The following is a 27,565-nucleotide window of genomic DNA, read 5'->3' on the forward strand; positions in this document are numbered from 1 at the left end:
CTGCACCCCACAGAACTGGTACCCAATACTGCTCCTGAGAGCGACTACAAGCTTGCTGTGAGGGCTGCCTCAGTGACCTAGCTCTGCTGGGCAATGGGTCCCTCCTGACCAGACCTAGGAACCCCAGGTTGGAGCATCTTGGACAGCTGATTCAGAACTTGCTCCACTTAGTACATGGTGCCAGGCTGTTCTTTGCCTTGTAGCGAAGACATTTGATGGGGAGGGATGACAGGTACCCCACTGGGAAACTGCAGGAGTTTGGCTTTGACCTCCACTATGTGAGGTTCCTACAAACCTACACAGTGCTATAAAGTGCTTGGGCAAGTTCAAAAGTGCATTGACCTACCTGATCAGGATACTTGGAAACTATTAAGTTCATCCTTGCCCAAGCAATTCTGCTCCACTGCTATCAAGCCAGTCCTCTGCCTCTTCTGAATTACAAGGGTAAATATTCATCCATGCTCATGAGGTGAAGTAGCCAATTTGGGGCACCTCAAACGTGGTTTTACACAGGGTTCTTATATCCTTGCAATGTTCAGGGATAACACAATGTGACTAATCACTAACACCCACTGTACCTGTTGCAAATCATACTAAAGCTTTACAAAGAAGCTATTTCTGCAGCATTCTGGCTGCTCATCTGTTGATCCAGATGTCTCTGGAGTCAGTCTTGCCAGACGGGGATACTGTGCCAGGCAGAGGGTTTCAAGGACTGTCCAGGTGTGTCCTTCATTCTTCAATGGACACCCCGCCCCCCCACAGAGGAAAGTCCTCATGGCCAGCGCTAGACCCGGCCCCGCCCCACAGGCCCCGCCCCCCCCAGACCCCGCCCCCCCGCCCCTCAGGCCCCGCCCCCCCCGCCCCTCAGGCCCCGCCCCCCGCCCCCCCCCCCCCCCCCCCCCCCCCGCCGCCCCTCAGGCCCCGCCCCTCAGGCCCCGCCCGCAGCCCCTCCGGGCCGCAGGGGGCGCTGCAGCGGCGCGCGCGGCGCTGCGATGGCGCTGCCGGGGGAGCTCTGGGCTGAGGCGCCGGCCGAGAAGCGCATCTTCTGCTTCGTGCTGCTGTTCTCCTGGGCCGTCTACCTCTGGGAGGCCTTCCTGGCGCACCGGCAGGTCGGCAGGGGCTTCGGCGGGGACAGTCGCCTCCCGGCCGGGGCTGCTCCGGGCCCGGCCTCATGTGCGGGGCGGTGCGGGCCGGGCCGGGGGCGGCTCGTTCTGCCGGCGCCCGGGGAGGGCCCGGCCTGCCCGGCCCGAGCGGCGGCTGCGGGGTCAGCCCTGCTCATCCTGCTCCCCGAGTCGCTTTTCCTCCGGCGGGTGCGGGAGCGGGCGAGAGAGGGGCGGCCGTGTCTGGCCGGGGGCTCGGAGCCGCGTGGCGGGGCACAGCCCGGTCCCGCTCGGTTCCCTCTGCTCACGCGTGTCTGGACGCGTGGCGCTCCCCAGGACAAGCCCAGGTCCTTGTACCACGCTGGGTTCCCGGGGGTGGCGGGGAATTCCACCGTGTTTCCATCAGTGAGTCAAAGGACTGCGGAGGGGGGTGCGGGGGGGTCACCAGCAGCCCAGCACCCACCCAGCAGCTCCATTCTCCTTCCTCAGGAGGGCTGAGAGAGCAGGAAGAGGGAAAACGAGAAAACTAATGGGTCAAAGTAACGACAGTTTAGTAAGTGAAGGAAAGAGGGGGGAAATACCCAGCAGTGCTGCCAGGGCAGTGGCTCTTCCTCCCACAAGCAGGCTGATGCCCCTCTCCAAGTAACAGCCACCTTGAAGTCAAACACTTCCCCCCTTCTTCCTCTGCTGCAGATTTTATTGCTGAATATAACATTATACAGTGTGGAATATCTCTTTGCTCAGCTCAGGTCAGCTGTCCTGGCTGTGCTGCTGCCTGTCCACCCCCAGCCTGCTCACTGAGGGAGAGAGAGCCCTGACGCTGCCTAGCCAGGACACTGCTGTGTAAACAACACTGCTTTGGCCACAAATGCCTGGTGAACCCGGTGCAGGACTTTGTGAAAAAAGTAACACCATCCCAGCAAGACCCAGCACAGCTGGGGAAAAGACTGCCAGGAGGGCAAGAAGCAGTGCTGTGTGCTCTTGTGAGCCATTAGAGCAACTACATCTGTGAGACCAGCCTGCTGGTCTGTCCAGAGGAAGAATGTATTTCCAAGTGACAAAGGGTAGGAGCATTTCCTTCGAGAAGGGATCATAGAATGTTTTAGAGTTGGAAGGGACCTTAAAGATCATCTAGATCCAACCCCCCTGCATGGGCAGGGACACCTCCCACCAGTCCAGGCTGCTCCAAGCCCCATCCAACCTGCCCTTCAACACTGCCAGGGATGGGGCAGCCACAGCTTCCCTGGGCAACCTGGGCCAGGGTCTCACCACCCTCACACTGAAGAATTTCCTCCTGATCTCTAACCTAAATCTCTCTTTCAATAAATATATTGAAACAAGGTAAGGGCAGTGGATAGAATAAGGACTTTTAGTCTTTTAAAATTTTAAAGCACCGAGTTCTCTACTGAAAATGAAATGGCAACTCATTTATGCAGCCACATCTTAATATGTTTGTCTGGTGAAGTTGCCTGGTTTGCATGGGATGATGTGTTTAATTTCAAATTCTGCTTAGTTGTTATTGTGGTGCAGTAAGTCATATCTTGTGGAAAAAATGTGTGATCTTTATATAGTAACTGTATTGGAAATAAATTAATAAGTAGGCAATGCGGTTTCTGGTTATAATAATTATGCTTCAGTTTTATATTTGGAATTTGATAGAAAACAGGAATTTAGGGATATTTTTTATTTTGTGAGGCTTGGATTTTTCTAAAACCTTCTAACATAACATGTTACTTTTAGATTTTACTTGGTCTTCTTAAAAAATGTGGGATATAGATGCTAAGTTTCTTTTTCAATTTTTCAGAGACGGGTCTATAGAACAACAACACATGTACCACAGGAATTGGGACAGATCATGGATTCAGAAACGTTTGAAAAATCTCGTCTGTATCAGCTGGACAAAAGTACTTTCAGCTTTTGGTCAGGCCTTTATTCAGAGATTGAGGGCACTGTAAGTACCTGGGCTGCTCTAGCATTCATTTGATAGTTTTCATGTACTTAAACTGAAATACGTTCTGAGTGATCCTGTGGCAGCTGTGCTGTTGGTATTTTGGCATTGTAGGTCAAGCACTGAAGTTTGGAAGGCCAAGGATTCTGTGTTTGTTGTTTGTGGCTGTATTTACCACAAAAAAAGGAGTACTCATTCAGCCAGCACATCATTTCTCTATGCAATGCTGAGTCATACTGCACAACTACAAGGTGTATGATGTTGTTTTCATGGCACAGATGACCTGTTATGGCTTCCCTTGCCAAGTAATTAAGCTACATTAGAATTATTTTAAATTGTTACAGAGACCTTTTTCTGTGTTTGTAGGGATGCAACTGTTTTAATTTTTAGATAAAATTGAAGTAGAAGGTAGAAAGAAAAGCCTGTGAGTTGCAATGGATACTTATGTGTAAGAACAACTAGACTGGGCAAGTGGTGTTCTCATGTATGAAGAAGCAGAGCCATTGAGTCAGAACAAAGTACTCACATGTGTGCTTCATAAACAGTCTGAAGAGAAGCCTTTTCTGACTTACTGCTGAAATGCACTGCTCAGCAGTAGTAGCACAGCTGGGTAAAAAAAGGAATCCTGGAATGCCTGGCATTGCAAAAGATGAGAGTGTGGCCTAACACAGGGTGAGCTTAGGGAAGCAAAAAGGTCAATTATAAAAGATAAAGAAAACAATATTGTAAAATAGTGTAAGTCATGTAACTGTGTAACTATGATGCAAATCCAGTACTTAAGAATTGTGGCCCCTTTTAACTTTCACATTTCCTGATCTCTCTTGTGCAGCCTAATGTGTACATTGTTTCATTTTGTATGAACTTGTAAAAATCTTGCTATATGTGTGTCAGTATAGCTCTTACATTATATTTTTGGGGCTTTTTAGTATGCTGAGTACAACGCAAGACAATTTTTATGTGGCTTTGGAAAAGCTTTTATGTTTTGACCAACTGTAGAGGCAGTGCTTCATTTGAAACATGAAGGGAGCCTCTAACAATAGATTAATGGACAGGCAGAGATGGTACAATCTAGCAACTGCAGTAAGTCAAAATGCTCTATAGTGATTAGAAAAAAAAAAAACAACACAGAAAACTTTATATTGATTTCAAGACTTTTAGCCAAAGCAGCTTCCCTTTTTGTTTTTAAGGAAAATATACATGATTGGGATGAGCCTCTTTGCCACTGAATTTAGCACCCCGCTTAACAAAGAGCTGGATCAGCAATCTGTGTTTATCTTCATCCAGGCCTGCTATTTTTATAGTCCCCCACAATAATCTACCTGCTAAATTGGAGGGATATGGGTGACAGATGGACTGTGTCCTGGTTTGAGCCAGGATTAAGCCGATTTTCTTTTTACTGATTTTTTTTTTTTTAATTCATTGGACTGGTTGGATGTTTGTGTCCAAGCAGTTACAGCCAATGGCTTAATGTCCAAGTGGAAACCAGTGGTGTTCCTCAGGGTCAGTACTGGGACAGATGATGTTTAACATCTTTGTTGGAGACATGGACAGTGGGATTGAGTGTGTCCTCAGCAAGTTTGCTGCTGACACGAAGCTGTGTGGTGTGGTTGACACACTGGAGAGAAGGAAGACCAGCCAGAGGGACCTGGACAGGTTTGATAGGTGGGCCCTGAGCAGTTAGTAGTGGGAAGTAAAAGTTTTGGTAGTCTTGTGGTGACATCCCTGATAGAAGTCCCTGGTAAGCAGCAGAACTCTGCAGAGAGAGGATCAGATTAGCAAATGGGTGCCTCTGTACCTTTCAGAAGAGAGTCTCCTACTACTATAGTCCATCTCTTCTCCTTGTTTGCACTGCTGGTTGATAAGCATTGAGCCGATCAAGCTGCCTTACTTGGCTCCATCAACTTACCTGGTGCAGCATCTTTTTCCTCTTCAATCTGCAGAACTGTGAAGTGGTTCTGCAGGGCCACCTCAGGCTTTGAGGGAGGTCTCTTTCTCCTGCTGGTTTTTACCTTTGAAGTTGTCCGTTCCTCTTCATTAATGACTTCCCTCCTTTCTGTGTGTGATAGTGGGGGAGTTACTGACTTTGTGGCCATAGGCTGTGAGTTCACTGCAGTCTGGACCTGGATCCAGCCATGTATCTCCTTTTCTGCCTCTCTGATGCTATGCAGTCTTTTCACCATTTTCTGCAGCTTGGCCACCTGCTGCAGGAGGTCCTGGGCACACCTTTGACCTACCAGTGTGGTGGTTTGGGCCCAGCACGACAACAAAGCTCATGTGTTGAGACAAAGAACAAGGAGGGTCCTTTACCAATTAAGGTCCTGGGCAAAACAGACTCAATGTAGGCGAAAAATTATAATTTAATTTCACACTAACCAAATGCACACAGGACACAGATACACACAGAGCAGGGCTTACACATGTTACCCCTCCCTTCTTCCCAGGCCCAAATCACTTTGTTCCCCATTTCTCTCCCTCCTTCCCCCCAGCGGCACAGGGGGTGGGGTTTAGAGTCAGTTCTCAGGCTGGTGGTTCCTGCTGCTCCTTCCTCCTCAGGAAGAAGGATTCCTCACAGTCCTCCCCTGCTTCCACACGGGGTCCCTCCCATGGCAGAGAGTCCTCCAGCAACCTCTCCTCCATGAGTCCTTCCCACCAGGTCCAGAGCTGCTCCAGCACTGCCCACAGAGTCACGGGTGCTTCGGGAACAGGGGCTGGCCTCCCCTGGCCCAGGGGCTTCCACAGCTGCATCATCCGAGTCCACTGGCCACAAAATTCAAGTCCACTGGCCAAGATCACCCTTCATGGTGCCTTCAGGGAATGTTCCACCATGTTCCTCCATGAATGCAGGAGCACAGCTGCCATCTCGCCATGGGTTGCAGGGAAACTTCTGCTTGGACACCTTCTGTCCCTTCTTCCTCACCCACCAGCAGGATCTTCACCCCAGCAGCTGCCTTTCACCTCTCCAGTGTGGCTCTTATCTTGGTTCTTTCGTATGTTATTGGCAGAGTTGCATCTATTGTCTCTCTAATGGCTCCTTGGCTGGTTTCGGAGCAGGGGGATCTTCTCAGCTTCTTACTTATGGGAGCCACCCCTGGGCCCTTCCCCCAAACCAAACCAGCACAGCAGGTTTCACTTGCCCCTGCCCCATTCACAAGTCTTTTTTCCCATGTAAGAAATGATAGGATGAGGGGAAATGGCCTCAAGTTGTGCCAGGGGAGGTTTAGGTTGGATGCTAGGAAAAATTTCATCACTGAAATGCTTGTCAGTCACTGGAAGGAGCTGCCCAGGGAAGTGGTAGAGTGGTAGAGTCCCCATCCCTGGAGGGATTTGAAATATGTGCAGATGTGGTGCTGAGGGATATGGTTTGGTGGTGGACTTGGTTGTATTAGGTTCATGTTGGACTTGATGATGTTAAGAGTCTTCTCCAGCCTAAATGATTCTATAATTTCTATTCTACAATCAAGCTGATTCCCCTGATACAGTTTCTTGCACGTATGTGATGATGAGTTATTGCTCCTTTCTGTGATGTTGAGCTGTCTCTTTCTGTTTCTCAGAATCTGTCCTGGGATTATCAGATTCCAGCAGAGCTAAAGTGAGGTGGCGTCTGACTGAGTTTTCCACCTCCTTAGAGAGTAAACAGCATCGTTTTTTGACTTTGGGAACTGCCCAAACTTGAAAGAGGCTATCATGGATGATGGTTCTGCAACATTTTGCTTTTAGTAGGTAGAAGTATGATTCATTAATCTAGCAAGTTAATTGAAGGGGAGATGCTGTGTTAGAACTACTAATATGCTTTGATTTATTTAGCCATTAATTATGTGGGTATCTTTTTAACTAATAAGTAGTATCAGCATCATGCTAATAACTGTCTTTGTTCAGTGATTGGTACTTCTGGGATTTCCAGCTCCGAAACTTAAAGGTAGCTTGCAAAGGAGAAACATGCTTGATTTGGTCCTTTGTATCTCTTCCTAACACTCAGAATGCACCCTCATAGTTAGGTTATAGGAGTAAGCCTTTTAAAAATAAATAAGTAAATAAAATACTGTCCGTGCTGGAAGGCTGAACATGGATTTTTATATACACAGTGATGCATCACTTGCTAAGAAAGTAAATGTGAAACATTTGGAAGTCAAGGTGCTTAACAAACACCACCAGCCCCTTCCTTGAGCACTTGCTTCAGTAACAATGTCTCAAGCATTTCTTTGATGATGGTGTGCCCCAAATAGTCCACTCCCTCTTCCTTGGCAGCCTGTATCACAGGAAGCACCACAAGGCAGGCACAAGGCGGAGGGCATGGAGCTCTCTTACAGTGGTTGAAGCAGCACTGATACTGAAACTGAAGTGATGGCCTGGTTCTGAAAGCCTTTCTCTGCATGGGGGATGCAGACCAGACTGTCCCAGGTCAGTTACTTTGCTGAATCTTGCATCTTCTCCTAGAGAGGTGGGGCAAATGGGTTTTAAGGTCTTCTGAAAACTATACCTTATAGCCAATATAGCAGCAAAGTCTACAGTACATAGGCTTGGAAATACAATAGTATTTCTCAGGGGGAAAAAAAAGGCAAGTTTAACTTGATCTCTACTCTCTAAAGTAAAAATGAACCATTGCTGAATATTCCAGGCTTTCTATATGCAGTGGTAAGGTCAGAGTGGGACAAAAAGTCTAATAATAAAACTTGTATTATTCATCCTTTAAAGGTCCTTATGATGCTGAAATTTTGATAGAAAAAAAATGAAAACCTGTTTCATATTGCCTCTGTGGTTTGTGTTTTTGTTTTCAAGGTGATTCTTCTCTGTGGAGGAATTCCTTTTCTCTGGAATCTTTCTGGTCAGATCTCTGGTCGTGCTGGGTTTGGACCAGAATATGAGGTAAGCAGCTTTGAACTTTTAGTGAAGAAGTTTGGTCAATAAGCTATGCAGTTAATAATCACTTTTATTTTTAAACTTGCATATACTTAAAGTTGGTTTTAGCTACAGGTGTCATCTAGTAAAAATAACATTTTCTGGTGAACACAGTGATTAGGCGAGTCTGAGAACTGTTAACAGTATGTAACTTCTCAATTAGCTTCCTAATTAAAGTAGCTTTCTATGTTAAAATATGCATGTCATAAAGCTACTGGGGTCAAACGAAGGGTTGGGGTTGGGTTTTTCATATCTATCCAAATTCTTGTCCCAAATCCTTAGTTTTTTATTCAAATCTATTTTATCAGTATTTTTTTTTCTTTCTCTAACACACTAATCTGTACCAGGGATTGGTAAGGTAATGATTTCTGTGAATTTATCTGTCTTCATTCTCTAACCAGTTTCAGTTAAACCACTGACATCTATTTTTAACATCCAGTAAGGCTAGTACAGGTCAGTAAATATCAGATTTTATTTATTTATTTATGGGTTTAATTTTTTTAGATTGTTCAGTCATTGATGTTTCTGCTGCTTGCAACACTCTTCAGTGCAGTGACCGGCCTCCCGTGGAGTTTATATAACACATTTGTCATAGAAGAGAAACATGGCTTCAATCAACAGGTACTGCAGATAGCACTTACACTGACCTAACATCTCAAGTAGGTTTGCTTGGTTAGATAGACTGGTGTGATGTCTTTGGTTGGTTAGATGGACTGGTCTGATGTCACGTTGAAGGCTGTGTTAGCAGTTAAAGGCCTGGCAGGTGCTCTGGGAACCCCCCTGCCTTCCCCTGTAGGGAACAGAGAGAATGAGGGAGAGAGGTGAACAGGTTGGAAACTGAACTGCACAGCTTTAATGGAACAGCAATGACGGAAAGGAACATAATGAAATATGTAGAAATAAATATACACAAACCCACTATCACTCCCTCCCCCATAAAGCTGATGTCACCACTGGGGCTGCAGGGCTGGCCCTGGGGAAGTTCCAGCCTGGGCTCCTGGAGTCAGTGGCAGATGGGAGCTGGGTGCAGGAACACACAGGTTGAGATAAAAGGCAGAGGAACGGAGTCCTCCCAGGACACCAGCTGTGGCTGAAGAGACCCTGACCCTTGTAATCCCTCAGATTTATCCTGAGTATGAGGTGTATGGGTCAATGTCTGTCACACTCCTCCTTGCAGGAGGGTCACAGTGGTGACCCCTTCACTCCCTTTTTTTTCTGGAGCATAAGGAGCATGCAGTAAATACAAACATTACTCCAGCAGTAAGTATAAACATCAAGCTATATTGGTGCTAGAAGCAGACACTGAAAAACATGCTGTTAATTTCAGCAAGTGCAGCTACTTAGAAGAGACTTAACTGAAGAGTAAAATCACTATGAAAAAAATTGCTTCTGTCCTGGCTCAAACCAGGACAACATCTGTGCTAAAGATCACTAGTTTTAGGAATATTTCTACTCTCACTGCATAAAAATAAGAGCAATGATAATTTGTGACTGTTGCAGAAGTACCTATGCTACACTACAATGTCTCTGTGTGAGCCCATGCCTCTTAGCAGAGAAGTGTGTGTTCTAGTGCTGGGTTAAAGAACATTTTGTGCCTGAGCTGATCATTTTTGGATGGACTATTCTTAGACCTTCATATGCCCTTCCTCAGAAGTCTGGATCACTGCTTTACAAGGGCAGTTCTGATTCATGGACAATAAGCCAAGAAATGAAACAAAGCCAAGAAATTACTTTCTTCTTCATTTTGTGTGACTTATTGATTTCTTGTGTCAGCCTTTATTAAATTACAGAATTCATAGCTTCATTTGTACTTCTCTTAAGTACTCACTTAATATCAGCCCTGGTTTTCTTAATTTCCCTCACCAACTTAGTTTAACTTGTTTCAGTATCTTTTTGGGAGAGGAAGCTCAATCTGGATGACATAATTAGCTATTTCATGCCACTTGTTGTCTGCTTTTGGACCCAGCTCGTGTTGTCTGCAGTACTTTCTGTTTCAGGTCTACTAGGAAGTCAGGGTTTTTTTACAGTAGAGTATAATTTGGATGGGTTGCAGATGTGGGATAAATCTGTTTGGCTCATTTTAATAAGGGTAGAGATGCTCTAGTATTTGCCAGTTTCATCTTACAGTTTCTATGGAGGCAGGAAGACTGAGCTCGACCTGAAGAAGTGGAATCAGTTTGTTTCTGAACTCATTCCTGGTAAATGGATAAGTGGGTGTTTCCTATTCCTTTTTATAAAACAAGTAAGAAAAGAAGCGAGGAAAAAGAAAAAAGCTCTAAATGCAGTTATCAAGTTGGCACCCTCTCAATCATCTTTGAAACAGAAGAGTAGAGATCCTGACACATCCTGTATTAGTTTGGTTCATGAGAACTACTGCGTGACATACTATTTTTTTTCCAGGGAAGCCCAACTAGGAACATTTTCAATGCACAGTTTTGCCTGTGTGTAATCCCAGAAACTGCAAGAGTTATTTGCTCTCCCCACTTCTCCCACCTCCAGGGTTTGGATACTGTGCCACTGGCAACTCCTGTTCCAGTCTTTGGGAAGCAGATCTGAAGATTGTTCTACTTAGTTATCAGCCTGGAGTCAGTGACCAACTTGGAACTCTTTTTATACTCCATTTAGCTCTTTAGTCTTAGAAAACAACCTTGTACTTCTAAAACTGTATGTGTAACTTCTAACAATAACTTTTTCCTCTCACCAGCCAGTTCTCACTATCAGAATGATGGTGCACATGGCCATTCGTATCCTAGGTGACTTGGAGACATAGTCCTGGAGATCCTCTTTCTTTCTGCAGACTTTACAGTGAGCTTACTGGCAGGCTAACATCCTGTTCCCTCAAGGGAGGAAGGAATGTTCCTGTGTTTCCAGACTATGAGTTCAAGCAATCTTTTCTTCACAGAAAATACCTATTTGATGTATTTTCCTGCTTCTCTGGCTATCACTTCTGTCCTGTAGTCCCCAAAAATTGTAAGCACTGGCAAAGTCCTAACTTGGAATGTGTTTATGCCCTGGCTTAGCCTAGACATCCTTTTGCCATTCAGAGTCCTTAAATATGCATCAAAAGCCACTGTTGTCTTTCATGTCAATCCTGAGTAATTGCATCAGGTCTGCACCTTGATTGTCTCTCCTACCTTAGTGAGGAGTGGGTTCCATCTTAGTCCCAGATCTGCAAGCCCTTTATGTCCAGGACACAAAAGTCCAAAGACTGTCAGTGTTGGGACTTGTAAATCACTAGAGTTAAAGCAAACCAGCAGACTCGCTGATGGATAGAGAGCTGGACTTGGATCAGGTCCTACTGCTAGTGCAGCAGCAGCAGCAGAGGGTCAAATACCGAACCTAGCAGCTTGGGCTTCTTTAAAACTGGCTTCAGGACTTGCAGAATCCATGTGTGTGCTTCAGGGAGGGTAAGGAGGACTCTGGGTATATCTTCTGAACATTTTCTCCCTGGAGCTGTGCTTTCTGGTTGTTTCACTCTTGTCAGTGCAAGCATTGTGCCTAATCAGATGAGAAACAGAGGACCTGGCACTGACACAGAATCACAGAATCACCAAGGCTGGAAAAGACCTGGAGGATGTCTTTTACAAGATTTTTTTCCACCACAGTGGTCTTCATGCCAAGAACTGAGGGCTGAGGTTATGATGTCGCAGTGGGTCCTGTCTCTCTCTCTGCTGTCTCGTAGCAGGATGTCTCCTCTTAACGGCTGCAACACGTGACCAGGTGTCTCTAGGGAGAATCTGGAGTTTACCTCTCAATCTGTTTGGCATCTTATTCTTTCTGTCAGTCATTCGTTCAATGGCTGAGTTGCGGAACTGATGGGAATCAGAGATTATGTCTCCATATTGTTGTGCTCTGAAAGCCACCTCATGCACAGTTGGTCTTGTGTCATCCTCAAAGTATCCCATGAAGGAGACTATCTGGGCATGTGCTGCTGGTACAGCCTGAGCAAACGTCCGGAACATCTGTGTGTCACACAGAACATGATCAGGATTTGTAAGTCCATCTTGATCATAGATCAGCTCTTGCACAGCTATTTCTCTCAAGTATGTGATGGTTTTCTCAAGAGTGGGTATTCTGCTTCAGTGCCAGTTGATGTCACCCTTGTGGGGGTACCTGCCCCTCACTGGAGGGGATTGGAGCTTTTGGTTTAATTTTGGGTTCTTGGATCACCGGGATGTTTACATGGCACCGGGGCTGCTGGTGAGAGATGGAGTGGAACTCTCCACAAGGGGGAAAAGGATTTTTGGCCAGGAATTGGCAGGGCTCATCAAGAGGACTTTAGACTAGGTTTGATGAAGGAAGGTGATAAAACCAGGCCAACTAGAGACGAGCCTGAGGATGGCATGGCAATGTTAGGAGTGGAACTAACAGCCCAGCTCAAGTGCATCTACACCAGTGCACGCAGCACGGGCAGCAAACAGGAGGAGCTGTGCAGCAGAACATATGACATAGCTGTGACATAGCCACCTTCACAGAAACATGGTGGGGTGACTCACATGATTGGAATGTCGCAAGGGATGGCTAAAAGCTCTTCAGAAAGATAGACAGGAAAGGAGAGGTGATGGGGGGGCTCTATATTTTAGGGAGTGTCTTGATTGTATAGAGCTTGATGATAGCAATGAGAAGGTTGAGTGTTTTGTGGGTAAGGATGAGAGGGAAGGCAAATAAGGCAGATATTCTGTTGGGTGTCTGTTATAGACCATCCAACCAGGATGAGGAGGCAGACGAAGCATTCTACAAGTGGCTGGCAGAGGTCTCAGAGTCACCAGCCCTTATTCTGGTGGGGGATTTCAACCTATAAGGCATCTGCTAGAAATATAACAAAGCAGAGGGAGGCAAGCTTGGAGGTTCCTCGAGTGTATGGAAGATAACTTCCTAACACAGCTGGTAAGTGAGCCTGCCAGAGAAGATGCATTGCTAGATCTGCTGTTCACAATCAGGGAAGGACCGGTGAGATGTGGTGGTTGGCGGCTGTCTTGGGCTTAGTGACCATGAAATGGTTAAGTTCTCAGTCCTTACTGAGGTAAGGAGGGAGTGTAGCAGAACTTCCACCTTGGGCTTTGGAGGGTGGACTTTGGCCCGTTCAGGACATTAGTTGAGAAGAGAGTCCCTTGGGGGACAGTCCTGAAGGGCAAAGGGGTCCAGGAAGGCTGGACGCTCTACAGGAAGGAAATCTGCACATCACAGGAGCAGCTGCCCTCATGTACTGTAAGGTGGCAGGGAAGATGACTGGCCTGGCTGAAAAGGGAGGCTTTGCTGGGACTCAGGAATAAAAAGAAAGTTTACGTCCTTCAGAAGAAGGGGCAGGCATCTCAGGATGAGTACAGGGATTTCATTAGGTCATGCAGGGAAAAAATTAGAATGGCAGAAGCTCAGCAGGAGCTCAGTCTGGCCACTGACAAAAGAGACAAGAAAAAAGTTTTTACAAATACATTAACAATAAAGAGAGAACCAGGGAGAGCCAGGGAGAATCTCCATCCCTTGCTGGATGCGGGGGGAACATTGCAATCAAGGATGAGGAAAAGGGTGAGATACTTAATGCTGTCTTCACCTCCATCTTTTGTAGTCAGAGCAGCTTCCCCCAGAATTTCAGCCCCCTGAGCTGGAAGATAAGGATGGAGAGCAGAACAACCCCCCATAATCCAGGAGGAAGTAGTTAATGATCTGCTTCTGCACCTGAACACTCATAAGTCTACAGGGCAGGATGGGATCCACCCCATAGTGCTGAGGGAGCTGGTGGGGGAGCTCACCAAGCCTCTCTCCATCAATTATCAACAATCCTGGTCAACAGGGTTGACCCAGATGGCTGGAGGCTAGTTATTGTGATAACCATCTACAAGAAGGGCTGGAAGGAGGATCCAGGGAACTACAGGCCTGTCAGCCCGACCTGGTAAAATTATGGAGCGATTCATCTTCAGTGCATTCCCATAGCAAGTCCAGCACAGTCGGGCCCAACCAGAATGGGTTCAGGCAATGTAGGCCCTGCCTGACCCAACCTGATCTGTGGCTGTGGATATTGTCTACCTGTATTTTAATAAAGCCTTTGACACCATCTCCCACAGCATTCTGGAGAAGCTGGCAAATAATGGCATAGACAAGTGTTAAAAACTGGCTGGATGGCCAGGCCCAGAGAGTTTTAGTCAGTGGAGTTAAATCCAGTTGATGACCAATCAGGAGTGATGTCCCTCAGGGCTCAGTTTTGGGGCCAGTCTTGTTCAATATATTTATCAACAATCTAGATGAGGGAATTGAGGGCTAATCATCAGCAAGTTTGCAGATGACACCAAGTGGGTGGGACTGTTGATCTGCTCGAGGGGAGGAAGGCTCTTCAGAGGGATCTGGGCAGGTTGAATCAATGAGCTGAGGCCAATTGTAGGAGTTTTAACAAGGTCCTGCATTTTGATCACAACAACCCCAGGCAATGCTCCAGGCATGGGGCAGAGTGGCTGGGAAGCTGTGTGGCAGAAAGGGACCTGGGGGTGTTGGTCGACATCCAGCTCAACATGAGTCACTGTGGGCTCAGGTGGCCAAGAAGGCCAATGGCATCCTGGCCTGCATCAGGAATAGTGTGGCCAGCAGAAGGAGGTGATCCTGCCCCTGTGCAGGGGGCCCCTGCACCTTGAGTTCTGTGTTCAGTTCTGGGCCCCTCACTACAAGAAAGACATTGAATTGTTTGAGTGAGTTCAGAGAAGAGAACCAAGCTGAAGAAGGGGCTGGATTACAAGTCCTATGAGAAGAGGCTGAGGGAACTGGGATTGTGTATTTTGGAGAAGAGGAGGCTGAGGGGGACCTCATTGCTCACTGCAACTGCCTGAAAGGAGGTTGTAGGAGGTGGGTTGTGGCCTCTTCTCTCAAGTAAATAATGATAGGACAGAGGAAATGGCCTGAAGTTACACCAGGGGAAGTTTAGATTGGATATTAGGAAGAATTTCTTTACTGGAAGAGTGGTTGGACAGTGGAACAGGCAGCCAGGGAGGTGGTGGAGTCACCATCCCTGGAGGTGTTAAAAAACCGTGTAGATGAGGGAATTCAAGACATACTCGAGTGGGTGATCTTAGAGGTCTTTTCCAATCGTGACAATTCTGTGGTTTTCTGATAAAGAATGGTCTAAAACTGTGTCTTAATGTCTGATTTGTGTTTCTGATAGTCATGGTTGTCTGAGGCGTCTAAGCAAATTCTTGCCCCAAATCTTAGTTGTTATTTGAATCTGTTTCACCAGTATTTTTTTTCTTTCCAGATGAGTTCCATATCTTTACTGTAGCATGGGCTTTTTAATACAACTTTGTTCTGAAGGATCTTTACCTAATAACCCCCTCACCTCCGTGCCTTGCAATTAGCTCCAAGGCCTGAAGTAACACTTCCTGAAAGAACTAGTTGGGTGTGTAATCACAGAATTACAGAATGTTGGGGGTTGGAAGGGACCTCCGAAGATCATTGAGTCCAACTCCCCTGCCAGAGCAGGACCAAAACTAGGGCAGAGCACTCAGAAAGGCATCTAGACAGGTCTTGAAAGTCTCCAGAGAAGGAGACTTCACAGCCTCTCTGGGCAGCCTGTCCCAGGGCTCTGTCACCCTCACAGGAAAGAGGTTCTTCCTCAAGTTTAGGTGGAACTTCTGTAACCGTGTTGCAGAATCACTAGATCAGATTCATTCAGGTAGAGGTCCTTGAAATATCAGTTGCTGTTATTAAATATGTGCTAATTTTAAAACCTGAGACAACTACATGAGTAGTAACTGCATGTGAGTGGAAGCTTGGAGTAAAATGCCCAATATATATCTAAAAATCTTTAAAAGAACTTCTGTACATTTCTGGTTAAGACAACAAGCTTAGTCATAACTGAAAGTTAAGGTGAATGGATGCAAGTGTTCAGTAGGTAGGTTTCTTTAAGAGTTTTCTATTAGCTAAAAATTGCATAATGTCTAGGATACAGATCTGTAAAGGAGTTCAGGGACAGATAAGCTTAAATTTTTCTTTCCTTCTTTAATTATGTGTGTGCAACACCAAATAAGGGTATGGGTTGGATCTTCCTGAAGAAGAATGCATCTGCATGGGCTTGGATTCTGTGTGGATGTAGAGAGCCACAGCTACAAGAAGAGAAGGTGAAAAGGTTCTTACACCTTTTCTTAACTGCCTCTGATTCCCCTAGCACATTGGTATGGCTGTTTTGCTGTTTGTCTTATTTTTTTCCTGTGCACCCACTGAAGGGATCAGTTCATTAACCACTGTGACACATCAATATTTATATTGAAAATATCACTGATATCCTTTTTTTCCAGACACTGGGATTTTTTTTTAAGGATGCTTTCAAGAAGTTTATCGTGACTCAGTGTATTCTGTTGCCAGTGACATCCCTTCTGCTTTACATTATTAAAATAGGGGGAGACTACTTCTTCATCTATGCCTGGCTCTTCACATTAGTTGTTTCCCTGGTAAGTATGAGAATATGCTTGGGTTTCTTCCAAATATTAGCTTAGTTGCATGGCTCAGTGTGCTGATGTTCAAAAACATAACTGGAAGAAAATGGAGAAAGATCTAAATCTCCTGAGAATTTCAGAGTCTACAAACTTCAACAGTGTGCCTTGTTCTCAGTGTACTTGTTCAGGAATTAATAGCTCATGTTAATTGCCCAGTTTCGTGTGATATCTTGTATTTTGACAGTTTAATATGGGATTACCTTCATCAATTGAAAAGTAAACATTCAGAAAGCTTAAGAATAGACACTGGAAATACAGCACTATGTGGTGACAGGTTTTTATTTTTCTTAAATATAGAAAGGGCACAGGGGCAACTGCCAGCAGCTGTTGAATTGCTGACACTCAACAGATTAAGCAGTTGTCTTAGTAGATGAGATGACCCATAGAGAGCCTGGCTACAGATCACACTTCATACAGGACTCTTTATCAAGTGTTTTTTCTGAAATTGTGCCCTTTTTTGTACTTACTCATGCTCCACTTTTAGTACTAAGCACACATTTATATGCCCTGTTTTTAATCTATGTGTTTGCAGGTGCTTGTTACAATCTATGCGGACTATATTGCACCTTTGTTTGATAAATTCATTCCGCTTCCTGAGGGAGAGCTCAAGCAACAAATTGAAATAATGGCAAAGAGCATTGACTTCCCATTGACTAAGGTGTATGTTGTTGAAGGTGAGATTTTTTTTTTCAATAAAAATACTGTAATTTTGAATTTGTGGATTTTTAGCTTTGGTTGTGGATGCTGTAGTAGGGCAGTTGCTTGTATTCCTCAGCTATTATAATACTTGTCACTGTATCATTTTTCTTTTTGTGCCTTGAGGCACAAGTGAAGCTGAATTTACAGTGTTAATTCAGCATCTCCTTAGCATTGCCTTGGCTCTGTGGAATGGAAGTACATGGGATAGTCTGGAATGGAAGCAACAATCAAGATTCCAATTTTAGAACTTTAAACCAGACAGAAAAGGGTTTATTTATCTTTTCTAGTCTCAGTTTAGCATTAATTTTCTTAAAGTTCTTGGTGAAACAGTTTAAAAAGCTATGGAAGATAAAACAACTATTCCTTCTTAAATTGTTGACATGATCTGTTTCTTAGAGTATGGCTGGATGGTCTCATACATTCTACTTGGGCTGTAATTTTTTCAGTTTCTAGTAAAGAATTTATCATCCTCTTTTCTTAGGTCATGGGATGTAAAATGAAGCATGGTAGCTGCCATGTCACATCCTCTCCACTTCATGGTCATGGAGCACTTTACTGCTTGACTTTTCCTCTATTACTCATTTTGCTTCTTTCTGAATTAATGTCAGGAACTTTCTCAAATTTTGTTTTGTTTTTGTGACCCATCTGTGAGGATCAGGGGTGTTTTAATTGCCTTGGTGAAAGCAAGTACGAGATGACATGAAGAGCTGAAATGGCAGAATTTTCCTGTAAGAGAGGGTGATGAAGGCTTTATCTAGCATGGAAGCTGTGGCTTGCAAAACTTTGGACTGTCAAAATCCAGCCAGTGCTCTGCCTCAGTACAGCCAGAAACTACTACTATGGATACACCTGGGCCCGAAGAAACTCCTCTCTTTGCCAGTGTTTTTCTGCACTGTCTTGGCTCTTTCCACTCCAGAAGTGACCTCTGCAAGTCCTTTGATTTCATGGTTCATTCTGTAACAGGCAAATTCTCTACCAACACTTGTTGGAGGAGGAAGTTTTTTGATACACAGATGAAAGAGAATATTGCTGCCCTGACACTGTTCAGATTTCTTCACTGAGAAGGGACTGGATGCTGATGCTTTATACTCTGACTGGCCTCTCTTCCTGTTATTCTGTCTTGGTTTGGTGCTGAAGGTTGCCATGACTATACTATGGGTTGGCTTGCAATGGAACAATGGTCATTTTGTGTTTTAAGGAGTTTATGCAGCTCACATATTTATAGTGAGAGTTGAAAGCAAACACCTTCAACTTGAAGTATCTCAGATTTTGCTGCAAAAGTCAGAGCAATCCACCCTTCTCTCATAGACATCTCTTTCAGTCCTGATGGGGCAACAGTTTTAACAGCTGCTTTGATCCAGATGCCTTTTTAATCACCTGAAACAGCCCATGTTTCTTGGCCCCAAGTATTTTGATAGAAGGAACAGTCCATGATTCACCGTTATCTAGATAAAAGTAGCAGTAAAAAATTGCCTATTTCAATCAAAAATAATTTTGAGGGACTGACTGATATCTGTACTTTGTCTCTTCTTTTTTTGAACAGCTTCATCCAGATCTGTTTCGAATGATCTTGCTGGCACATTGAAAGAAGTCTAAATGTAGTAGACATAAATCCTTTGCCATAAGGGCAGCACATGTTTTATGCAGAACATTCTTTCCACTCTGAACCTGAAATTCAAATAGAAACCGCTTTTCCTCTGGATATTAGATCTTCACCTGACTGCTCTTGTGTTTTTAGTCATTTTAGTGATGACAGGTTACAGATGAAGAAAATTGTTTCTCTAGCAGAGTTAGTAAATTAGATAATTATTACTTGGATAATTTTAAGATGCACTTCAAGCTGCAAACTAATTATATTTAGTTTGTCTATCATTCACTTTGGGACTTAAAGCATTGCTTTGGAATAATCCATTCTATGTAATGTTGCATAGTCTTCAGTGCATGGGATTATTCAGCTCATGGTCTTTGAATTTTCCACATCAGGTTCAAAGCGTTCTTCTCACAGCAATGCTTATTTCTATGGATTCTTCAAAAATAAGAGGATAGTACTCTTTGATACACTCCTGGAAGATTATTCTGCATTGAACAAAGAGCCAGCAGAAGGAGAAGATGGTGAGAATGAAGAGACAAAATCTAAAACCAAAGTGAGTTCCTAATTGTTTTGTATTGTGTTATTTACATTAACTTTATGTTGAGATATTCTCTTGCATTTTCCAAATGCATTTTAGAGGTGTTGAGAGAGATGTTAAAACCAAAAACCTAATGATTTTGACTCCTAATGATGTCCCTGAGCTGCTAATTGGAATTGCTGGGCCTGTGTGAGTGTTGCAGAGAGCACCAGATAGACCACAGAAATCCACAAAGGCTTTAGCAAAACATTGGTTCCCTGCGTGTACAGAATTCCTTGTAATTGTTTGAATAAAGGACCTGTTCAGGGTTTGAAGTTGTGTTCCCTCTGTTGGGACTGCCACACCAAAGCTTCCCTTCAAAGGCAATGCTTTAGACTGTCAGTGTGTCGTTTGTACCTTTTACTACAGGAAAGAATTTGATGCAAGAGGCATGTGCGTGTGTACACATGCAGATCACAGAATCACTGAATATTGGGGGTTGGAAGGGACCTCTTGAAGATCATGGAGTCCAACCCCTTGCCAGAGCAGGACCAAAAAAACTAGGGCAGATTACTCAGAAAGGCATCCAGACAGGTCTTGGAAGTCCCCAGAGAAGGAGACTCCACAAGCTCTCTGGGCAGCCTGTCCCAGGGCTCTGTCACCCTCACAGGAAAGAGGTTCTTCTCATGTTGAGGTGGAACTTCCTGGGCTTGAGTTTGAACCCACTGCCCCTCATCCTGCCACAGGGCACAAGTGACAAGAGGTTGTCCCTGCCTTCTTGAGGCCCAACCTTCATGTAATTATTCTTAATTAGGTCCCCCCTCAGTCTTCTCTCTAGACTGAAAAGCCCCAGGTCTCTCAGCCTCTCCTCATCAGGCAGGTGTTCCAGTCCCTTCATCATCCTTGTAGCTTCTGTTGGACTCTCTCCAGTAAATTCCACACATGCATCGTCCCCCACCCTGGTCAAGACCAGGGTGATGGCCTTTCACTGTCCCTTCCATTGATGTGCAGCTGCACATCAAGAGTCTGCTCTAACAGCTTTTGTGACTTCAGGAGAGTGTAGGGATGGTTAAAATCAATGGCTTCACCAAGGGCAAGTACTGCCTGACCAACCTAGTCAACTATAATGGAGTGACTACATCAGTGGGTAAGGGAAGAGCTATGGATGTAATTTACCTGGACTTCTTGTGAGGTCTTTGAGATGGACCCCCACAACATTCTTCTTTCTGTAATTGCAGAGAGATGGATTTGATGGGTGGACTGTTTGGTGGATAGGAAATTGGCTGGATGGTCACATCCAGAGGGTGGTGGTCAATGGTTAGTGTCCAGACAGAGACTGGTAACAAGTGTACCTCAGGGGTCCATATTGTGACCAGTGCTGCTTAATATCTTGATCAATGACACAGATGGTGGGATTGAGGGCACCCTCAGTGCGTTTGCAGATGACACCAAGCTGGGTGGTGCGGTTGGCACGCCTGGGGGTGGGATGCCATGCAGAGAGACCTGGGCAAGCTTGAAAAGTGGGACCAAGTGAACTTCATGAAGTTCAATAAGGCCAAGTGCAAGGTCGTGCACCTGGGAAGGGGCAGTCCTCATGATCAATACAAGCTGGGGGATGATGTGATAGTGAGCAGCCCTGTAGAATGGGACTTGGGGATACTGGTGGACAAAAGGTTGGGACATGGGCAAACAACATGTGCACTTGCAGCCCAGAAAGCCAAGTGTGTCCTGGGCTGCATCAAAAATAGCACGGCCAGCAGGTCAAGGGGAGGTGATTCTGCCCCTCTCTTCTGCTCTCATGAGACCCCACCTGGAGAAATGTGTCCAGTTCTGGAGTTCCCAACATAACACAGACATGGAGCTGTTGGTGTGGGTCCACAGAAGTGATAAGAGGGCTGGAGCACCTCTCGTATGAAGACAGGCTGAGAGAGCTGGGATCGTTCAGCCTGGAGAAGAGAAGGCTCCTGGGAGAGCTAGTTATGGCCTTTCAGTACTTAAAGGGGACCTATAAGAAAGATGTGGATGAACTTTTTAGCAGGGCCAGTTGCAATACATGGGGTAATGGTTTTAAAGGAAAAGAGGGGAGATTTAGACTAGATATAAGGAGAAATGGTTGGACTCGGATCTTAAAGGTCTTTTCCAACCAGAACAATTCTGTGATTCTATGAAAAAATTTTACAGTGAGGCTGGTGAAACACTGACACAAGTTGCCGAGAGAGGTAGTGGAAGCCCCATTCCTGGAAACCTTCAAGATCAGGTTGGATGGGGCTCAGAGCAACCTGATCTGGTTGAAGCTGTCCCTGCTCACTGCATGAGGGCTAGACTAGATGACCTTTAAAGGTCCCTTCCAACCCAAACTATTCTATGAAAACTGATAAAATACTTTCTGAAGAGCCTGAAGGAGTCATTCTGAGAAGAATTGCCTGGTGCAGCCTAGGATTAGGCCAATGTATAGATTGTTGTTCAGTCCAGCTTCTGTTTCTTGAAACCATGTTGGTGGTAGAATTCTCTTCATCCACAGTTTGGTGTGGCAAACTGCAGAAGAGGAGGGAACATTGAGCTCACCTGCTCATAATGAGTCATAATGAGAATAATTTGTTGAATTTTAACAGGTTCTTCAGCTAGTTCTCAATACCCAAGTCCACTTGCTTGCTTCTGACTTGCTAGGGTATCTTTGAAGGCACAGATGTCCATCAGTTTTATCATAGTATCCCAGACTGGTTTGGGTTGGAAGAGACCTTAAGGATCATCTAAATCCAACCCCCTGCATGGGCAGGGACACCTCCCACCAGCCCAGGTTGCTCCAAGCCCCATCCAACCTGCCCTTGAACATTTCCAGGGATGGGGCAGCCACAGCTTCCGTGGGCAACCTGTTCCAGTGTCTCACCAACCTCCTAGTGAAGAATTTCCTCTTAATGTCTAACCTAAATCTCCCCTCTTCAAGTTTTAAGCCATTACCCCTTGTCTTCTGGCTATGTGAAAGAGGACTTTGCTCTCAATTCTCTTTTGAAAGTCTGTGACTCTCAGTGTCTGAATGTCACTGTAATGTCTTTTTTTGAGTAAACAAACAGGATGAGATCAAGGGATAGTAGGAGAGAGTTTGGAAGGCAAATCTTCCAGCATTCTTCCAGGTTTGCATAGGTGTGTCTGCATACATAGAAATAAGAGAACAGCACCTCATGGTAGAAATCTTGTTGAACTCAAAAGTTTAGTTTTTGAAAGTATTTTCTTGAAAAAGACTCAATAAGAAACTATGTGTGAGTTTCTCTTGGTAGAAAGGAAGAGCATGATCTAGGGAAATTAAGAGACCTAGGAACTAAACTAATAAGTAAGAAATCTGTATTTTATCATACCTGATAGTGCCTCTGCTTTGTTACTTCTTCAGAATAAGAAACAAGGATGTAAAAATGAAGAAGTTCTAGCTGTACTTGGTCATGAATTGGGTCACTGGAAACTGGGTCACACTGTCAAAAATATTATCATCAGCCAGGTAAGTTATGATAAACAGGTGTTTTTTCTAGAGCATTCTCTGATTGCTGTTTGCAAATGCCTGCTTCCAGATCTGTGTGTGTACATCTCCACAGCTCTGCATTGGTTGAATTGTTGGAAAGTTGGATTGATTTTTTTTCTTTGCTGTATCTACAATGAAGATGCACTATCCTTTCTCCCCCACCCCTGCTCTATCTGGTTGGTAGAAGGAATCTAAGAAAGCATGTCTGCTGCCATTTTAATTCATCTCATCAGCTTTTTGAAGTTTGGACACATTTTTTCCTCCTCTGTAACACATCTTGTCTGTTTGAATCTCAGGGCTTTCTCTGAAGGTCTGTTTGAATCTCTGGGCTAGGGATAGGATTGGATGTATCCTGTCTCTCAGCCTGGATTTTTTAGGTGTTTGTCATTGTCTCTAACAAAGCTGTGTGTCTGAAAGTTTCTATCAGTCTTGGAGGGCTGAGAAGGAATGTGATTGAGGATTATGAAATGTGACACAGGAGGGCATTCTTATTTAATTATATTGTATTTTCATACATTGTGCATTTATTATTGGTAGATAAACTTACTGTGCCATTCTTAGTGCATGCCCAAATGAGGGTGGCTGTTGAAGCAGTCCCTAGAGATTGCTCAACCTTGCCTCGGAAGAAAATGAGCCTGATGGTCTGTTTCCTCCTGCATATGCTGCTGGACATTGCACAAGACAAGGGAATTCCTCCCCCAGGTCTCCTACTTAAATTTCTGCTATTTGCCTTCTGTTAAATTACTGCCAACAGCCCTCTATATCTTTGGTGTAGAGCTCATTGCAGGTATCACTCACCCTTCTTTTCTCCAAGTTCCCAGCTTTTTTACTTCTTTTTGTTTTGTTTTGTCAGTTTCTCTTTGCTGCCCTCCTCCCCCTTCTGTAACTCCAGCATGTCTTTCTTGACATGAATGCACCATGCCAGGAATGCTGTTCTGTTGTTTTTTCTAAAGCTATTCACAAGCTTTTCAGGCTGTAAACATCACTGTCAGGCTCCTGCTTAAGAAAATACTTCTCTTTTCCTTTCCACACTGGCTTTTTCTTGGTGAATGCAACTGAACACTTCAATGGGGTCCTTCTTGCTTTCTGCTTGAAGATACCTCCCAACTTCAAACATCAGTGTTAATCCCTGCTATTATGATGCTTTTGTTACTCTGCTAACTCATGTAACTTTTGTCTTTGGATCCCCTTTCTAGATGGATAGATACTAGATATCTAGTATCTAGATACTATTATTTTGCTGCAATATGTAGATTTTTATCTTCAGTTCCAGAAGTTTTCATGAATGCAATGCCTTCTACTTTTTCTGTTCATTGCTTTCTGCCACAACCATCCCTCTTTTTTTTTTCTGTCCTTTGTGTCTCAATAACAAAGAATATTCTGGCACCTTCTACATTACTCTAAAAAGAGCAAAGAGCCACTTGAACTGACTGAAAAGATACTGATCTTCTCTAGAGAACTTGGTGAGGCACAGCTCTGCCTCTGGCCTCTGAAAAGCCAGGCAAGAACAGTGCTTGTACACAGGAGTGCATAGCTTAGATTGAAGTGTAGGTTGTTTTCAGCAATAGAAGTAGGACACAGCGCAGACAAAATGTGTTTGGTTTTAAACTTTTTGGAACCTATGTTTAATTCCAAGGAGATGGATTCTACGTCGTACTCCTCCTTTTCTCTTCCTTCCTCTTCTTGTGTCTTTTCATCTTCCTTTACTAGATGATATTTCTTTGCCCTGACAGAAAATATATTCCATGCAGTCACAGGAAGCAGGTAAAGGCCAGCTGCTTGTTCCTCTTTGTATATTAGTTCTAAAGTAATCTTTTTTTTTGGTAGAATTTCTGTGCAAATCTGTAGCATGAGTAGGCCATGTTTTAGACTCAGATGAAAATCTCATCTTAATCAAGAATGTTGTTTCCTTTCCCTAGATGAATTCCTTCCTCTGCTTCTTCTTGTTTGCGGTGTTAATTGGTCGAAAAGAACTCTTTGCTGCATTTGGTTTCTATGACACCCAGCCTACCCTGATAGGCTTGATGATTATTTTCCAATTCATTTTTTCACCTTACAATGAGGTAAATTGTTTACAAGATACAGATGCTGAAGTATCGTGCTATTTAAATAAAGATTTTATTTTGACTGAGGGGTAAAGTTTGAAGTTTCTGTGGGCTCTATCTGGAATTTAATTTTAATAAGTATTCTTAGTGCTCCATGTTGGGTAAGACTCCCAGTGTCAGGTGTGGCCTGAATAAACCTTAGTGAGATCATTCTACAGACGCAGAGATGTGTGGGTTGTGGGAAGATACAGGAGTATTTTCTGATACTGTACAGATCTTGCAGGCAGCTGAATTTTAAAATATTTGTAATATATTTCTCTCCACAGGTTCTCTCGTTTTGTTTGACTGTGTTAAGCCGACGATTTGAGTTCCAAGCGGATGCATTTGCCAAGGAGCTTGGGAAAGCTAAAGACCTATATTCTGCTTTGATCAAGCTAAACAAAGATAATTTAGGATTCCCTGTTTCTGACTGGCTCTTTTCAATGTGGCATTACTCCCATCCCCCCCTTTTAGAAAGACTTCAGGCCTTGAAAGATGCAAAGCAAGATTGACAGGAATCATTGTTGGTTCACAGATTGTGCTTCCATCCCAGAAGCAAAGTTCAGAGCTGCTTTTAAATTTCTTTTTAAAAATGGATAATGCCAGTCAAGTGCAGTGTTAACAGCACCACAGATATAAGAATCCTGAAACAGGTATTACATTATAAATTACTTTTTTTAACAAAAACAAAACTGTGGAACTTAATTTAGAAAAAGTACTACGTGAAGACCTTCCCCCCACACACACCGGCTTTTATCTCTGTATCACACTGTAAGTCTTGTAAAGGTAGGAAAAAAAAGTATGGACTTCAGAGCACCATTTCTTCAGTTTGTGTATGCCTTGAACATTGCTTTTGATTCTTTCTTACTCTCAGTATTCTGTAAGCCTTCCTAGTCTCAACCCTCTTCACAATGAAGAGGGTTTAAGTGACATGTTTTCTTGCGTATTAATACTTGTACTCACCAGTCACTGTCTTGTGTTTTTAAAAGCTGAATGCAAGCACAGGCCTTTCTCCTGGATTACTGTCTGTTGTAATTGAAAATGCTACTTAACAAAACCTCCTTTCTCTGAAGGGTGGGAAGAAGGATGAATTACAGCTGAGGAAATGTACCATGGCTTCCTTGAAAATGAGCACTAGTCAGTATTAAGTAGCATTATAGTGGGATCAGGCTTCTCCTGTACTGTGCTGCTGGGGGTGTGGAAGGATGTTACAAAGAATCACAACATGTTAGAGAAAAGTGCTAATCCTCTGTTCTTCTACCTTTTGTCTATGAACAGATTGGTTAACAGCTTTTCCATACCTCAGTTCCTCCTTTTTGTTGTGCTTTGCCTAAATATTTTGTATCTGTGGAAGTGTCCAGTTGCTCAGACAGTACATCAGAGCCACGCTTTGATTCTGAAGGGGTTTGTCCTCTACTCCACTGGGAGTTTTCCGTTAAGATGAAATAGCTGTGCTGGAATACTTAGAAAATATTTCTTCTTGTTGTTATGATATAAATAGCCCAAGGCAGTTTGTTCATATATAGGCTAGTGAAGGACAAATGGAATAATTGTGGAAATGGCTTCTGCATTGATTGTCTCATATTTTTCCAACAAAAGCTGGAATTAAATTTACTTTTGTTGAAATAAAGATAAAAATGAACGACAAGTTTGTGTGTGCCATACAAAGACTGAATGCACATATTTCATATCAAAATCAGGTGTTATATCTGCAGTAAATTCAAATGTTCTGCTCATCTCTCTACAAAGACAGAAGTCAACGTAAATTCTTTTTCCAGATGTCAGAGTATTCTCAGAGACTTCACAGTTAGCTTAAATTTGCTTTTCTGATTATAGGGAAAAATGCCTTACAAGATGACAGGCACAGTGATCTCAGGTGCAGCAAGATACCAGGTGTTTCTGGAAGCCCTTTGTGTGCCTTATTGTGTTTATATCCTAGTGAATATGAAGCTGAACTATATATATGGACTTAGGAGACAGTTTTACAAATATGGAGAGCATGTGTTTGTCATGTTAACTGCATTTAATAATGACCCTTAAAAATGAAAGGATTAACTTGAATCTGTCCATTCAGAAGAGTAGATAAAAGTCTAAAGTTTTGAGTTTGAGAAGCTGGCTCTTGTAAACCTATGGAGAACATGTTAAGTGTGCTGTAGGAAAACCATTTGTCTCGCCCCGTGGGTGAAACTTACACTCAAAAATTAATTCTGTGGCTATTTCAGAAATTTGGCTAAACACAAACTAAAGGAGAATAACATAGGATAATGAAAGAAATAATAGTTCCTGTGAAAGCATTAAATCTAGGGAGGACTACATCCATGGATAGAACAGAAGGGGAGAAGCAGGAAGTTGTCTTGTGATCTCTGACCTTCCTCTGAGCTCACGTAGCTCTATGGAATGGAAGATCTCTGGCCAGTTTTGCTGTCTGTCTAACTCAGCCTCCTACGGGGGGGGGTCAGAGATCTCCTGGTAGCCCCTGAGCCGGCAGAGTAAAGACGGGACCTTGGAGTCTTGTCAGTAACACAAACACTCCAGTGTTACCGCTGCACTGGCTGGAAAACTTACTGCTAGTTAAAAGAGCTCACTGAGGGAAAAAAATAATCAGTAAAAAGAAAGTTGTTCATCCTGGCTCAAAGCAGGACACTGGACTACACGTGTAGGCAAGGAAACTGGAAGAGATGCATGCAGAGGTCAGTTTGATGGTGTGAGAGTGAGTTGACGTTCATTGGCTCAGCTTGGTAAAAT

The 27,565-nt window shown here is 44.0% G+C and overlaps 1 protein-coding gene across 3 annotated transcripts; it reads left to right on the forward strand.

Moving 5' to 3' along the window:
• Positions 1-973: 973 nt before the first annotated feature.
• ZMPSTE24 (zinc metallopeptidase STE24) lies at positions 974-26,468 on the forward strand. 3 transcript variants are annotated; one of them, XM_051638170.1, is made up of 10 exons: positions 974-1,109; positions 2,905-3,051; positions 7,825-7,911; positions 8,449-8,565; positions 16,221-16,373; positions 16,951-17,092; positions 19,101-19,261; positions 22,611-22,715; positions 24,656-24,799; positions 25,108-26,468. In XM_051638170.1, exons 1-10 carry the CDS (start codon positions 993-995, stop codon positions 25,330-25,332), a joined length of 1,398 nt encoding a protein of 465 aa, XP_051494130.1. In that variant the 5' UTR covers positions 974-992; the 3' UTR covers positions 25,333-26,468. The 3 variants fall into 3 exon arrangements, with proteins under 3 accessions (XP_051494130.1, XP_051494131.1, XP_051494132.1); XM_051638172.1 differs by lacking the exon at positions 974-1,109 and adding an exon at positions 1,586-2,164; XM_051638171.1 differs by lacking the exon at positions 24,656-24,799.
• The last annotated feature ends 1,097 nt before the right edge of the window (positions 26,469-27,565 follow it).

The sequence above is a fragment of the Apus apus genome, chromosome 21 (genome assembly GCF_020740795.1).
Source record: "Apus apus isolate bApuApu2 chromosome 21, bApuApu2.pri.cur, whole genome shotgun sequence".
In the NCBI taxonomy this organism is placed as follows: Eukaryota; Metazoa; Chordata; class Aves; order Apodiformes; family Apodidae; genus Apus; species Apus apus.